At 42.9% G+C, this 17,731-nt stretch overlaps 1 protein-coding gene across 1 annotated transcript in view; it reads left to right on the top strand.

Moving 5' to 3' along the window:
- Nucleotides 1–17,731, top strand: part of LOC311225869 (uncharacterized protein) — a gene marked incomplete at its 3' end in the record, with an annotated part of 197,812 nt that overhangs the window by 21,710 nt on the left and 158,371 nt on the right. Inside the window, exons 3-4 of the mRNA XM_084311261.1 lie at nucleotides 5,574–6,591; nucleotides 14,603–14,672. Coding sequence (XP_084167387.1) covers nucleotides 5,574–6,591; nucleotides 14,603–14,672 — 1,088 coding nt within the window. The remainder of the gene's footprint in view (nucleotides 1–5,573; nucleotides 6,592–14,602; nucleotides 14,673–17,731) is intronic.

The following is a 17,731-nucleotide window of genomic DNA, read 5'->3' on the forward strand; positions in this document are numbered from 1 at the left end:
ATATTGGCATTAAAATGTGATATCGGAAATTATCGGTATCTGTTTTCAAAAAAAGAAAAATTAAATATTTTTATTTTTTATATTTATTTAACCTTTATTTACCCAGGCAAGCAAGTAAGAACAAATTCTGATTTTATTTATTGTCAAAAGTATGCATAATGTTGTGTTAATTCCACAACAAGAGATATGTAATGTTAATTACCTGAAATGATTCGTTTTTTGGGGGGGAAACCCTGCATATATTGGTATCGGTTGATATCGGTATCGGAAATTTAAGTGTTGGACTATATCGGATATCGGTAAAAAAGCCAATATCGAACATCCCTAGTATATTTGTATCTTCTTCCTTACTGCCCCCACTACTGGGTCCATCACTACTAGCACAGATTTCAACTTTATTTTCAATTCTAGTGAAGATAACATGTTTTTCTCTATTGGATGAAATGGTGCAGCGATAAAAACATTGTATTCAAACATTTTATTCAATAAAGCCTCAACAAAGTGTTGGAACAGCATACAGAATATAGATGTGATGTCAGTCTGAATCAGAGCATTCTCTGCCTCATTGAATTCTGAATAATCAGATTCCAATGAACCCTCAAATTCTGAAAATGGGAGTAGTCACCACTCACCAACTTCCCCATCTTCTCTAGTCACCCCCACACCTTCTATTTGACCCATGACTTCTCAGCAGAGCCCAGACAAAACTTCCCTTTTCCTATCAACTCTGCTAATACTGAGTCACTATTGAGAGAGAGAGAGAGAGAGAGAGAGAGAGAGAGAGAGAGACTGAGAGAGACTGAGAGACTGAGAGAGACTGAGAGACTGAGAGAGACTGAGAGAGACTGAGAGAGACTGAGAGACTGAGAGAGACTGAGAGACTGAGAGAGACAGAGAGACTGAGAGAGACTGAGAGAGACTGAGACTCTTGGAATGGGTGTCTGGGAGGAAGTGGGGGGTCTTTCGATGTTGATTAAACGGCAAGCAACTAATGTCATGAGTGCCAAATTAAAGGACAATAAATCCAATCTAACTGAAATTGTGTAGCACAGACCTTTCTGTGGATCAAAACCTCAATATTATTATGGTGTAGTTAATACTTCATGTATCCTTAATCCCTAGGCTAATGAGGCACTAAGATGTTACTAAAAAGTAAAAAGCCAAAGTAACGGTATATGTATGTGTGTGTGTGTGTGTGTGTGTGTGTGTGTGTGTGCACTGTGCACGAGTGCACATCTAGGGGCGGGGTGTAGATTTGGTCTCCCTGATGTTGACTCCTTAGCCACAGCCTTGGGTTGTTTAATACTGGACAAGTGTTTCATAACGGCCGTTGTGTGGGCCGGTTTCGGGGCCGGTGCGTGGGCCGGTGTGTGGGCTGGTGCGTCTGAATGTCCCGGGCTGAATTTGTGTCCCAGTCCGCCACTGTTAGGGTTAGACTAATTCCTGGACATTGATTGAACTTGGTGAATGAAGTGGTTAGGGTTAGACTAATTCCTGGACATTGATTGAACTTGGTGAATGAAGTGGTTAGGGTTAGACTAATTCCTGGACATTGATTGGACTTGACCAGCTGTTTGTGGTCGCCAGGTGCAGTACTCACATGCAGCCACCAGAGGGCACCAGCTCATCAGCTCACACCACCTCTGAAGCATTTAATATTGGTCAGACAAACTACTACCTTTATGGGAGTGAATATGGCCACCGGTGATGTCACCGGGGACATTGAATCCTTGTGTTGTGTTAATCACAGCTCAATGAAATAAGGTAGCAGTCCCCTATGAGACAATCATTTACATCATTTCATGGAGCTGTAATTAACACAAGGATTAAATATCCCCGATGACATCACAGTCACCGTTTTTGGATGTATGTGAGATTATGTGCAAAATGAAACCGTTGTTTTGTGGTGAAGTGCCCCTTTAAGTTTATTTTTTACTACTGGGGTCTGTGTGCCTGTTATTATCCATGTGTGGCGCTGAGCACATATTATTAACTTTTTAGAAGTAGAGCATTTCCACATTAGGACTGAGACAAGAGTAACATAATTAACATAAGTCCTTACAATTGTCTTTGTATGTCACAATGAGCCTCTGCTAACTCTACTTGTAACTCTCTGTCCCTCTGTGACACGACTGTGTATTGAATGGTGTGGATTAGAGTTTAGATTTGTGTAGTTTATGAAAAGGACAGTGTGTGTGTACATTAATCATTGCGGTAAACAAGAAGATGAAAAGGACTGTGCATGTACATTAATCATTGAGGTAAACAAGATGATGAAAAGGACAGTACATTAAAACACTTTAATCGCCATGGGTTAAATTCATAATTTACCATCCCTCGCCAGCTCTATTTGTCTATGGAGAAGTTCCCCTTCTTTGCAGGGCTATAACTTTTTAAATTCTATTGCTACATTGCCATTATTATGGCCCATTCAATGTCCTATATGTATTGTTCAGGGTGTAGCAACGTTAAACTTTTTCATTCACATATTCATACTAAAATATGGTCTAAACTTTAGTATAAGGATGTTTTTATCGTTTTCTGCAGCTTTCTTCAGAACGTGATTTATAGCCCTAAATGCATTATATTGATGATGAAATACAGTTTGGTAGCGATCGGCGCAAGATGAAAAATTTCAACTGGACGTACTTCTAGAATGATCTACGTATGATCTGATGATGACCGGATGGGCGGGGGATCGTTTATAATTCCGTGGGCAGCGTTAGATGATTCATCCAGAGTGGGTCATATGTTCATCATAGCAGTTTATATGGAATACGTTAGAAAATAACGCTGAATCTTACCGTATGTTCCTCGCGCCGTTGGACGATCAGCGTGGAGTAGACCGTTTTCGATTATGGGATGTTGATCCTGATGAACCATTTCCAGGTTGTATAATACTATATACATCCAAATAACGTTTTTTATTGAGTTAGGGCGAGCGATTGATCATCCAGTGTGTTGAGATGGAGTCCGGCTACCGATCGCGAGTGCCCGAAGCACATATGGATGAGCACTTCCTGTTTGGCGCGCCCCCCCCTCTTGGCCGATCTGCCGATCGGCCACCAGATGGCGCTCTCGAACCGTTAGACAGTTGAGTGGAGCTCACCAGTACATCTCAGGGCTCCGGAAAGGAAATATGATTTCGATGACAGATTTTTGAAATATTGACATCAAAGACGAGTTACGGCGTCTTCGGCAGAATGAGCATGGTTAGGAATGACGTCTTAACTCGTCCCCGGCGATCATAGTGTTAATCATTACGGTAAACAAGAAGATGAAAAGGACTGTGCGTGTACATTAATCATTACGGTAAACAAGAAGATAAAAAGCACTGCGTGTACATTAATCATTACGGTAAACAAGAAGATGAAAAGGACTGTGCGTGTACATTAATCATTACGGTAAACAAGAAGATAAAAAGGACTGCGTGTACATTAATCATTATGGTAAACAAGAAGATGAAAAGGACTGTGCGTGTACATTAATCATTACGGTAAACAAGAAGATAAAAAGGACTGCGTGTACATTAATCATTACGGTAAACAAGAAGATAAAAAGGACTGCGTGTACATTAATCATTACGGTAAACAAGAAGATGAAAAGGACAGTCTGCATGTACATTAATCATTACGGTAAACAAGAAGATGAAAAGGACAGTCTGCATGTACATTAATCATTACGGTAAACAAGAAGATGAAAAGGACAGTCTGCATGTACATTAATCATTACGGTAAACAAGAAGATGAAAAGGACAGTCTGCATGTACATTAATCATTACGGTAAACAAGAAGATGAAAAGGACAGTCTGCATGTACATGAATCATTACAGTAAACAAGAAGATGTTCATAAAGTCTGATTGTTCTATCACTAAGGAAACTTATTACCCCTCAACTTCATAAAGTCTGATTATTTTATCACTAAGGAAACACTTCATAAAGTCTGATTGTTCTACTAAGGAAACATGTTACTCCTTAACTTAAAAAATTATGATTGTTCTATCTAGTGGTCAACAGTGTCAGACTGTGGTTGTACTGGGCAGCTCCTAGTGGTCAACAGTGTCAGACTGTGGTTGTACTGGGCAGCTCCTAGTGGTCAACAGTGTCAGACTGTGGTTGTACTGGGCAGCTCCTAGTGGTCAACAGTGTCAGACTGTGGTTGTACTGGGCAGCTCCTAGTGGTCAACAGTGTCAGACTGGTTGTACTGGGCAGCTCCTAGTGGTCAACAGTGTCAGACTGGTTGTACTGGGCAGCTCCTAGTGGTCAACAGTGTCAGACTGTGGTTGTACTGGGCAGCTCCTAGTGGTCAACAGTGTCAGACTGGTTGTACTGGGCAGCTCCTAGTGGTCAACAGTGTAAGACTGTGGTTGTACTGGGCAGCTCCTAGTGGTCAACAGTGTCAGACTGGTTATACTGGGCAGCTCCTACACAGTAAATTTCGCAGAGTAAATTTTACTCAAACTGAGTAAAATTGTACTCAGTTTGAGTAAAGTTTTACTCAGTTTGAGTCAAATGTACTCAGTATGAGTAAAATTTACTCTGCGAAATTTACTGTGTAGTGGTCAACAGTGTCAGACTGGTTATACTGGGCAGCTCCTGGCCATGAATTTGTAGAACAGTGTGAGTGTGAAGCAGGGTTATAGCCTCACAAGCAAGAAGCCATCTTGGATTTAGCTGGAAAATGCCCCGTGTGTGTGTGTGTGTGTGTGTGTGTGTGTGTGTGTGTGTGTGTGTGTGTGTGTGTGTGTGTGTGTGTGTGTGTGTGTGTGTGTGTGTGTGTGTGTGTGTGTGTGTGTGTGTGTGTGTGTGTGTGTGTGTGTGTGTGTGTGTGTGTGTGTGTGTGTGTGTGTGTGTGTGTGTGTGTGTGTGTGTGTGTGTGTGTGTGTGTGTGTGTGTGTGTGTGTGTGTGTGTGTGTGTGTGTTGCGTGCGTGCGTTTGTGCGTTTGTGTGCGAGCAAGCGAGAGTGGAGTGGAGTGAGAGGCGGAGTCACAGAGTTGGAGAGAAGAAGTGCATTGAATGGGTTGGAGAGTGATAGGCAACCTTCGGAACGAAGAAGCCACCTAATGATGATGAAGCGAGCGCATGCTTATTTGTGTTATTATCTATTCTGGTTCAACTTTTTGTTTTCTGTTGAGTTAGCACTCTGGATGAGAGAGAGAGAGAGAGAGAGAGAGAGAGAGAGAGAGAGAGAGAGAGAGAGAGAGAGAGAGAGAGAGAGAGAGAGAGAGAGAGAGGGATTAATTAATCTCCTGTCTGTATCAACTCTGTTATTTATATAATGTATTAATAGAATAGAATAGAATCAATCATTAATTCATTATTTCACTTCTCCCCTCCTCTTCTTATCTCTCTTCCCTCCTTTCCTGCCTTCTCCTGTCTATTTCCCTCTCCTCTCCCCTCCTCACCTCCTCCTCTCCTCTCCTCTCCCCTCCTCCTCTCCTCTCCTCTCATCCCCTCCTCCTCTCCTCTCCTCTCCCCTCTCCTCCCCTCTCCTCTCCTCTCCCCTCTCCTTCCCTCCTCCTCTCCTCTCTCCTCTCCTCCACATCCTTCTGACCTCCTGCTCTCCTCACAGACATACAGGAGTACTATGAGTTGACCCTCCAGGCAGACGGCCAGTATTCTGTGGTCCAACCAGATGCTCCGGGGGAGCTTCTTGCCTCCTCTACCCAGACATCAGAGTCCCTTGTCCAGTCTCAGCCTGCCGGTGGCTCCCTTAGCTCCCAGTCCTCTGGAGGCCTGGCTGAGCTGCAGTCTGCCGCTGGCTCAATTAGCTCCCAGTCCTCTGGAGCCATGGCACCTGAGACTGAACCTCTGTCTCCTTCTCCCAAACCACCTAAATCCCCGGCACCCCCAGTCCCCTCCGGACCACCCTTCTCTAGTAAAAAGTACCACGCCCCTCCGCCACCCGTCCTAACCCCCAAACCATCTGTAGGGGCCTTCACCCTCTCCGCCCGCACCCCACCTAAACCTCCTCGGGTCTTCTCAATCAACGGAGCAGCGGGGCCCCACTCCTCCTCCTCCTCCTCTTCCTCTCTCGTCTCCACCCCCAGTCTGAAAACACCTCCTGGAGCTGGAGACTTCCTCACTGCTGCCACCGTGTCCACACCTCCTTCTGCAGCCCCAAGCACCCCGCCCCCTGCTGGGACTCCCACCAGCTCCCACTCCCCCGGCCTCGGAGCAGTGTCCGCCCTGGTCTCTAGCACTATCGACGGCATCGTCAATCCAGCCGGCCCGCACAAATGCCCCTCAAGCCCCACTACCGGTCCTGGGTCTAGTTCAGCTGCCCCTCCTAATGCAGTCTTAGTCCCTGGCCTGGCATCTCCCAGCAGCCCTGGAAGCAGCCTGACAGACCCTGGACCAGCCAGCCCTAGAAGCAGCCTGACAGACCCTGGACCAGCCAGCCCTAGAAGCAGCCTGACAGACCCTGGACCAGCCAGCCCTAGAAGCAGCCTGACAGACCCTGGACCAGCCAGCCCTAGAAGCAGCCTGACAGACCCTGGACCAGCCAGCCCTAGAAGCAGCCTGACAGACCCTGGACCAGCCAACCCTACAGCAGTCACTGGACCATCAGCTAAAAGATCAGACCAGAGGTATGTATATAACAATACTTCATTATGTCCATGTTTGCTTACGTGAAGAACCATTTGGTGAACCAACGATGCTGTTAGCTGCCGCTGGCTCTGATGCAATATTGAACTGATATTTCTACTCCAGATCAATGTCAGCACCTACCAGTGTTTAGGTGTCGGTACACTTGCTTTGAACCGTGCGTATGAGTAGCTGTGTTTGTTCACATACTTGCCTGCATATTTTGCTGATGTACTGAGAGGACTGAAAAGTCTATCCACTAGGGGGCAGATCAGAGCCGAATCCACCCTGGCCGACTAATATAGAAGAAGAATTTCTTCTTCCACTGACAGATTTGCAATGTCAATATAAAACACGGCGACATGCGAGGAGGTTATGTTGAGATCACGACAGAAAAATACCTGTTTTGTTTCTTTCAGCTTTCCATGTTGAGTTTTAGCGTTTAGCCTGTCACATCCACACTGCCCCCACTGTTGACACCCTTCATTGCATCTTTCAGATGCCTGGATTTGAATGAAATGGAATGGAACCCTAATTAATGTTATTAACGACTACGACATGTCAAAATGGCTGCTGTGAAAATGGCCTATTGTAGACCATAATTTGACAGTGGTGGAAGAAGTACACAGTTCACAGTATAAATGAGTACTCTGGAAAAAGTAAAAGTCCTCCATTAAAATTCTACTTAGTAAAAGTAGAGAAGTATTTGCTATTGAATGTACTTAAGTATCTAAAGTAAAAGTACACATTCTACATGACATTTGTGTATCCATTTGGTCCAGTTATGCTGCTCTGATTATATCCTCTTGAAGTTTGATTGATTGATTGATTGAAAATTGTATTAACAGATTGCAGAATGGGTACAATACAGTACGGCTCAATACACACAATTGTTAAGGGGATGCAGACCAGAGAAAGACTTTCGTCTTGTTTACATCAGGGTCCCCCATTTTCAATTCATCATAACATATATGACATACATGACATACAGATAGACAGTACTGCTACATCTATACATTTATGACATACCAGTTGAAAGTATATAATCTTCATAAAAAAATCTTTTTTTCAAAGTAACTAGTAAATGAGGGGTTCAGATAAATGTAGAGGAGTAAAAAGTACATTTCCTTGAAATGTAGTGGAGTAAAAGTGTAACCCATTAGAACCCACACCCATTTCTCCTTCAAGGAAAATGATGAGGGGCATAAGACTGACTAAATAGACTACAAAGAACACATTTCTGAATTTATGTTCAAAATAGCGCCCCCTAATGGCAAATATCTGAAATGTTACATATATGTCACATTGGGCGTTAATCATTAAACTTATTCCTAATTCCTATGTAGTGCACTACATGGCACTACATGGCACTACATGGTACTACAGGGTACTACATGGTACTACATGGTACTACATGGCACTACATGGTACTACATGATACTACAGGGTACTACATAGGGATGCCCCGATCGATCGGCCACCGATCGTTATCGGCCGATATTCAGTATAAATATGCGATCGGGGAATTCCGATAATGAGTCATATTCGCCGATCGCGGAAACTGATCAAGTGGATATCTCACTCGCTTGTCTCAGACGCACAGGACCTGCAAACTGCTCCTCCTCCCTAACCCCGCCCGCACCCGTGTAGAGTTTGTAAACACAGAGGAGGCGGCTCCTCTGCTGAGTCTAGATAGTGCATTCGACCTGAGCTAACGTTAGCTACCTAGCTATCGTTACTGTTTTATTTTCGCCGATCGTCAAAACAGATCTCACTCGCTGAGTTCTGTCTCAGACACCGGGAGCTGCACACAGTGCTGCGCGTCTTCTGCTCCTCCTCCAGCTCCTCCCGCACGCATGTAAACACGGGTCTAGTCTAGTCTAGTGGGACGGGACCTCCATGAGCTAACGTTAGCTACCGCTACAAAATGACCCAGTCAACTATTCACTTTTAGTTTAATACATGATGAGGCATTGTCTAACTGAACGGTATCTAGCCGGCTAGCTACTGATAGCTCCTGATATCAACAAATGCTCCAGCAATAGTCTAGTTATCTAGTACTAGTGTATGTTACCTCTGTTAGCTCACGTTAGCTTAGCTCACTGTTCAAAACGAAATGTCCCATTCAACTAAATAGTTCACTGAGGCGTTGTCTTAACGTTATATTTCCGGCTAGCAGTAGCTACAGACAGCTCCTGATATCAATGTCTTATAACACTCATTCGATGCATATTCGAAGCCCGGCTTGCGTCGCAGTCATTAACGGGGATAGCTGAGGGAGTAGGGTATATCTGCAGAGCCTAGGGTAAATCTGCAGAGCCGAATGTGATTTGATCAAAGCAGAGTATGTACACACAGACAGTGGAGATAGCGAGCATTTTGACTTGTTGCGTGGTGGCGATGTCTCGCAGATAATACAAGTACAAGTCTAATTATATAATATATATATTTTATAAAAAAAAAAAAAAAAAAAAAAAATTTTATATAAAATAATTTTTAATTTCTTTTTAATCAAAAACGATCGGTATCGGATCGGTATCGGCCGATATGGCTCACGACGATCGGTGATCGGTATCGGTGGCAAAAAACGTGATCGGGGCATCCCTAGTACTACAGGATACTACATGGCACTACATGGTACTACATGATACTACAGGGTACTACAGGATACTACATGGCACTACATGGTACTACATGATACTACATGGTACTACATGATACTACATGGCACTACAGGATACTACATGGCACTACATGGTACTACATGATACTACATGGCACTACAGGATACTACATGGCACTACATGGTACTACATGATACTACATGGCACTACAGGCTACTACAGGGTACTACATGGCACTACATGATACTACATGGCACTACATGGTACTACATGATACTACATGGCACTACAGGATACTACATGGCACTACATGGTACTACATGATACTACATGGCACTACAGGATACTACATGGTACTACATGGTACTACATGATACTACATGGCACTACAGGATACTACATGATACTACATGGCACTACAGGATACTACATGGTACTACATGGTACTACATGATACTACATGGCACTACAGGATACTACATGGCACTACATGGTACTACATGATACTACAGGGTACTACATGATACTACATGGCACTACAGGATACTACATGGCACTACATGGTACTACATGATACTACATGGCACTACAGGATACTACATGGTACTACATGGCACTACATGGCACTACATGGCACTACATGATACTACAGGGTACTACAGGATACTACATGGCACTACATGGTACTACAGGATACTACATGGCACTACATGGTACTACATGATACTACATGGCACTACAGGGTACTACATAGTACTACATGGTACTAAGATAAGATAAGATAAGATAAGATAAGATATTCCTTTATTAATCCCCTTGGGGAAATTCCAGCGACACACACATACAGCTCAACGTCTCATTAATAATAACAACATCACAATCATAAAAATTTTACAGTAACAACAGCACAGCATAAATTCACACAGACATGTACATTTGTTGACACATGTCATCTACAGAATGCCTGAGAAACTACAGGATACTACAGGGGTGGGCAATTATTTTTCCCGGGGGGCCGAATGAGCAACTGAAAATATGTTGGAGGGCCGGGCCAAAATTCCAAACTCAATGATGCATAATATACATTTTATTTCTATATAAAAAGCAGTAAATGGCATTGTTTTGACCCCTGGTAAGAGTGTATGTTATTATTTGGCAATTAAAAGGTGAGGTTAGCTTCCAAAAATATAATTTATTCAAATAGAATTTATTTCCAAAATGATGAACAAAATGTGAAACATTAATAACAAATGGCATGTATGAAAAAGTGCTATACAAATAAAGTTATTATTTTGAGTTTCATATACTATTGAAACAAGGATTTTCTTAGCTTTCTAAAGACATCACATCATCTTATAGCCAAAATAAACAAGACATGTCACTGAACTGTGTAAAGAAAAGTGTCCCAGTAGCCTTTTTTACTTTACATGCCTATATTAAACATTTAATGTTTTCAGAACTGTCCAAAAAAAAGAAAAAAAAATATCAAGTGTCCCATTTCACTTGTTATATTTCCACATTTTAGTGTTCTTCAGCTTTTTTATTTTTTTCATTCAGTGTGATAAATCCAGTCTCTGTTGAGCTTTAACAAGTCCATCAAAGTCAGGTTGCATGTCTGAGGTGGAGATGCGAAGCACAGCTGCCAGATGTTCATCAGTGAGAGAGGATCTGTACCTGGACTTGGTAAACGTCATGACTGAGAATGTCTGTTCACATATAGGTGGATCCAAAGAGAACCAACATCTTCTGAGCATGTCTCCTCATGTTTGGAAAGTTCTCCTCCTTGAGAGCAGAGTAGAACTCTAGCAGTGATGCTGACTTAAAGTGCTCTTTCAGTAGTGAATCAGACTGCAGGTCAATAAGTTCAAGCTGAACATCAGTGGGTGCACTATCAACACTGCAGGTAAAGGGAGAGGAAACCAGCTGCATTTCATCCTCAACCTTTTTGAAATCTTGAAAACGCCTTGAAAATTCATCATGCAGTGCTCCCAACATGGATGAGTACCTGTGCCGGTGATCAGCTGATGGTTTGACTTCTTTCAGGGTTTTCATGTGTTTGAGATTGTTGCTGCCTAGTTGCCTTGAAATTAATTGCAACTTTGTCATGAAGGCTTTCACATGGCTATGCATTTCATGAGCAAAAATGCCCTTGCCCTGCAGTTGTGTGTTCAGTAGGGATGGGTACCGTTCACATTGTAACCGATACGGTACCGGTACCTGTTAATCGATACCGGTACCCAACGGTACCTTTTTTCTGTACTTTAGTCTCAAAAAATGTAATCTACCTACCTCAGTTGTGAAAAAAGAAATCCAAACTTCAAATAACCACACTTTCGACCGTTTTCGGCTTGCCCCGACTGCTTTGTTGTTGAATCATGTCAAATCCTAGGTAAGCGTATATTGTGCGTGTGAACGTTGACATGAAAAGAAAAAAGTTAAAAAAAAAAATATATATATATATATTATAAAAAGAAAAAAAAATTTAATAAAAAAAAAAAAAAAATTATTATCATGTAATCTTTCGCGGGCCGGTCAGAATCATCCTCTGGAATGTACAATGCTGTACAATGCCCAGGTCTGGGATACTACATGGTACTACATGATACTACACAGTACTACAGGATACTACATGGTACTACATGATACTACACAGTACTACAGGATACTACATGGTACTACATGGTACTACATGGTACTACAGGGTACTACATGGTACTACATGGCACTACAGGATACTACATGGCACTACAGGGCACTACATGGTACTACATGGTACTACAGGGTACTACATGGTACTACATGGCACTACAGGGTACTACATGGCACTACATGGTACTACATGGCACTACAGGGTACTACATGGTACTACATGGTACTACAGGATACTACATGGTACTACATGGCACTACAGGGTACTACATGGCACTACATGGTACTACATGGCACTACAGGGTACTACATGGTACTACATGGTACTACAGGATACTACATGGTACTACATGGTACTACAGGATACTACATGGTACTACATGATACTACACGGTACTACAGGATACTACATGGTACTACATGGTACTACATGGTACTACATGGCACTACAGGGTACTACAGGGTACTACAGGATACTACATGGTACTACATGGTACTACAGGGTACTACATGGTACTACATGGCACTACAGGGTACTACATGGTACTACATGGTACTACAGGATACTACATGGTACTACATGGTACTACATGGTACTACATGGCACTACATGGTACTACATGGCACTACATGGTACTACATGGTACTACAGGGTACTACATGGCACTACATGGTACTACATGGTACTACAGGGTACTACATGGCACTACATGGTACTACATGGTACTACATGGCACTACAGGGTACTACATGGCACTACAGGGCACTACATGGTACTACAGGGTACTACATGGCACTACATGGTACTACATGGTACTACATGGCACTACAGGGTACTACATGGCACTACAGGGTACTACATGGTACTACATGGAACTACAGGGTACTACATGGCACTACAGGGTACTACATTGAAATATGACTGATATTTGTTTTAATATGCTTTGAACATTTGAACAATATAAAATATATTAACTAAATATCATTGAATCAGACAAATTAACTGAGCAGATCATAATAATTGTTCGTATTGTGACATATATGTCACATCAAATTTTCATGAACATTTTAAGGTGATATGCCCAGTGTGACGTATGTGTCACAGCGATTTTTATCAATTGTTTTCTTTATCATTTTATTCAAGAAATGTGTTCACAACAGGTTATATATAATAAAGAACATGTTATGTAAGCATTATAATTCTTAAATGGGCAAATCTTACCTTTTAGCAACAATAATCTAGCTTTTGAATGCTAGCTACAAATTAAAAAATTATAATAATTATATTAGATTGTGAAAAAAACAGCCCCCGGTGGGTGGTTGTTAGTGGTTAACATACCGTTGTATTCGTTCGGTACACTACACAGCCGTTCGGTACGGTACGGTACACACTGAAACGGTTCGGTTCGGTATGGATACGTGTACCTTTACACCCCTAGTACATGGTAGATTATACCTTTCATTTGGGAGTATTTGGGGTTTCAGGGAATCAACCAGAACGATTTGGGCTTCGCGATCTATGGAAAAAGACTGGATTATTTCGGAAATGGGCGATGTTTAGCGTATAATAAACTACAAACTACAGTGTGTAGAAACAAACAATTTTTTACATGTTGGACTATTGTCTCCATAGCTATAATATAGAATATACAATAGCTCCGCAAAGATCGTGAAATATCGTGAAAATGGTCAAGTCATACTTTACTAATTTATAACTACCTGCTCTCTACATTCACATGGTCACAGAGCTTTAAGCCACGACATGAAAATCAATACATAATATACCCTTCCCATAATATATAATCATCTCTACCATCGCCACACACACACACACACACACACACACACACACACACACACACACACACACACACACACACACACACACACACACACACACACACACACAAGTCGCAATTATGCCACATCAATGTGGAACGCCCTACCCAAAGCTGTAAAGGAATGTGAATCACTACCCACTTTCAAAAACACTCTCAAAAAACACCTACGTGAGACAGCAATTTGAAACTGGCCCCTACAAATGTCCTAACCTAGTTGTACAGTAAATGACCAAGTAAGGCTTTGTCAGTATTCCAATGTACAGTGTAAAATGTGTGTGTCCCCCCTACCCAACCCCCCCCCCCCACCTCCAATGTACAGCCCCCACCCACCCACCCAACCCCACCCCACCCACCCAACCTCCTCCAATGTACAGTTTCTACGTCAAATGTATATACACTCTTTTTCTGGACACTTTTGTATCACAAACAGTACTGTATTTGCAAATCTGATATGTCATAATCTCATAAATGTATAGATGTAGCAGTACTGTCTATCTGTATGTCATGTATGTCATATATGTTATGATGAATTGAAAATGGGGGACCCTGATGTAAACTAGACGAAAGTCTTTCTCTGGTCTGCATCCCCTTAACAATTGTATGTATTGAGCTGTACTGTACTGTACCCATTCTGCAATCTGTTAATAAACTTTTCAATCAATCAATCAAAACACACACACACACACACGCACGCACACACACACACACACACACACACACACACACACACACACACACACACACACACACACACACACACACACACACACACACACACACACACACACACACACACACACACACACACACACACGTACATGCTACACACAGTCACTCCAAGTTTAAAGAGTTTGCTATAGAAATAAAGCCTATGGTCTATCTGTCACCTCTCTCCCCAGCCCTGGTCCAGATATAGTGAACTCCACCGCGCCACAGGGTCCAGCCAGCCTACTGACCCCCAGCAACAAGGTAAGACATCACTCTGTACCCCATGGTTTCTTAACCTCTTAACTGGCACCGACCCGGCTCCGGGACGTTTTGAGGACGATTTGCCCACCGGCGCCACACGCCACTATGAGTCAGGAGTCGGACCCACAATTGGTCGCAGGCCTTCTTCTGGTGGGTCCCCATGACAGCAGTAATAATATGTTTGTGATATGTTTCAATTAGCCTGGGTCACATGACAGTAGTAATGTGTTTCAATGAGCCTGGGTCACATGACAACAGTAATGTGTTTCAATGAGCCTGGGTCACATGACAACAGTAATGTGTTTCAATGAGCCTGGGTCACATGACAACAGTAATGTGTTTCAATGAGCCTGGGTCACATGACAACAGTAGTAATATGTTTCAATGAGCCTGGGTCACATGACAACAGTAGTGATATGTTTCAATGAGCCTGGGTCACATGACAACAGTAGATGTTTCAATGAGCCTGGGTCACATGACAACAGTAGTGATATGTTTCAATGAGCCTGGGTCACATGACAACAGTAGTGATATGTTTCAATGAGCCTGGGTCACATGACAACAGTAGTGATATGTTTCAATGAGCCTGGGTCACATGACAACAGTAGTGATATGTTTCAATGAGCCTGGGTCACATGACAACAGTAGTGATATGTTTCAATTAGCCTGGGTCACATGACAACAGTAGTAATATGTTTCAATGAGCCTGGGTCACATGACAACAGTAGTAATATGTTTCAATGAGCCTGGGTCACATGACAACAGTAGTAATATGTTTCAATGAGCCTTGGTCACATGACAACAGTAGTGATATGTTTCAATGAGCCTGGGTCACATCACAACAGTAGTAATATGTTTCAATGAGCCTGGGTCACATGACAACAGTAGTAATATGTTTGTGATATGTTTGAATGAATAGTCCCATGGCGAGAACATAAACTCTAATTTAGGTCTAATTTAAGTAAACATGTTCTACATCAAATATCCTGCAGAAATCTCCAATTTTCTCCAGACTGAAAAATATTCTTCTTTAATAAACACTATGGCACACATCATCAGCTATTGTTTTCTGCATCACATGTTTGGGAAGCCGTTGAAGGGAGACAGTCGGTTCAATTAGTTCTGACTGTTCATCTAGTTCTGACTGTTCAATGAGTTCTGACTGTTCACCTACTTCTGTCTGTTCATCCAGCTCTGACTGTTCATCCAGTTCTGACTGTTCATCCAGCTCTGACTGTTCATCTGGTTGTGACTGTTCATCCAGCTCTGACTGTTCATCCAGCTCTGACTGTTCATCTGGTTGTGACTGTTCATCCAGCTCTGACTGTTCATCCAGCTCTGACTGTTCATTCAGCTTTGACTGTTCATCTGGTTGTGACTGTTCATCCAGCTCTGACTGTGTAAAGGTGTGAAGCGAGGCCCTGGCTCATGTTCCACACTGCAGTGGAGTTCCTACTGTATGAAGAGTGAATGTTTTCACCAAACATGATTGTAGTTCATGAATCAGTGAATATCTCCTGTGGCTTAATGTTGCCTGAGAGAGAAGGAGGTCATTCACCGTTCACTGGTTTTGTTGGTTTGAACTTTGATCTGTGTTACATGGTATTACTGCACACGGCAGTAATCAATACCTTTCAATAAAGCGGCATTGAGACGTGTTGAGAGAGCAGTGGTGAGAGATGTGGTTTGGACTCTTTCAACATGGAGGTTCCATTTGGTTTGATGCCTCCTGGCTGTATGCTGAGGCTTTCATTCTGGCTTTCATTCTGGCGTTCATTCTGGCTTTCATTCTGGCTTTCATTCTGGCTTTCATTCTGGCTTTCATTCTGGCGTTCATTCTGGCTTTCATTCTGGCTTTCATTCTGGCTTTCATTCTGGCTTTCATTCTGGCTTTCATTCTGACTTTCATTCTGGCTTTCATTCCAGTTATGTATTGATGTGTTGTCAACGACACACATAGCAGCTAACATTTCTCTTCATCAGTACAACTGTTGCTGAGAGAGAGGAGAGAGAGAGAGAGAGAGAGAGAGAGAGAGAGAGAGAGAGGGGGGGGATAGAGAGGGGGGGAGAGAGGGAGAGGGAGAGAGATAGATAGGGAGAGAGATAGAGAGGGGGAGAAATAGATAGAGAGAGAGGGGGGGAGGGAGAGATAGAGAGAGAGAGAGAGAGAGAGAGAGAGAGAGAGAGAGAGAGAGAGAGGGGGGGGGGGGAGAGGGGGAGAGAGAGCTTCTCCCAAGTCTCTAGTGTTTAGTGCAACTATAGGAAAATGAATGGACTATTAATCCTAGCTTCGTCTCTGGTCCATGCAGCTGTGGTCCCGTGAACAAAGCTTCTGATATATACATGTCTCTTTCTGATGAGGCAGGTTTTATTTATTTAAGCAGCAGTTTACAAAAAGCAAAGATCGCTAGCCAGAACGTCACCAAGCATTCACCAGTGTCAGTGCATTCTCTGCAACATCTGGTCCTTCAGGGTTAGCAATTTGGCCTTTACAAATTGGAATGTTGACAAAACGTAAATCATTTGGTGAAACGCAATGTTCCCATTAACCCCACATGCAACATCAAGGACAACAGTACTGGTCAACGGGAAAGAAAAGACTATCTGCCGTGTGTGTGTGTGTGTGTGTGTGTGTGTGTGTGTGTGTGTGTGTGTGTGTGTGTGTGTGTGTGTGTGTGTGTGTGTGTGTGTGTGTGTGTGTGTGTGTGTGTGTGTGTGTGTGGTGTGTGTGTGTGTGTGTGTGTGTGTGTGTGTGTGTGTGTGTGTGTGTGTGTGTGTGTGTGTGTTGTGTGTGTGTGTGTGTGTGTGTGTGTGTGTGTGTGTGTGTGTGTGTGTGTGTGTGTGTGTGTGTGTGTGTGTGTGTGGTGTGTGTGTGTGTGTGTGTGTGTGTGTGTGTGTGTGTGTGTGTGTGTGTGTGTGTGTGTGTGTGTGTGTGTGTGTGTGTGTGTGTGTGTGTGTGTGTGTGTGTGTGTGTGTGTGTGTGTGTGTGTGTGTGTGTGTGTTGTGTTGTGTGTGGTGTGTGTGTGTGTGTGTGTGTGTGTGGTGTGGTGTGTGTGTGT

The sequence above is a fragment of the Notolepis coatsorum genome (genome assembly GCF_963971535.1).
Source record: "Notolepis coatsorum genome assembly, chromosome: 3".
Classification (NCBI taxonomy): Eukaryota; Metazoa; Chordata; class Actinopteri; order Aulopiformes; family Paralepididae; genus Notolepis; species Notolepis coatsorum.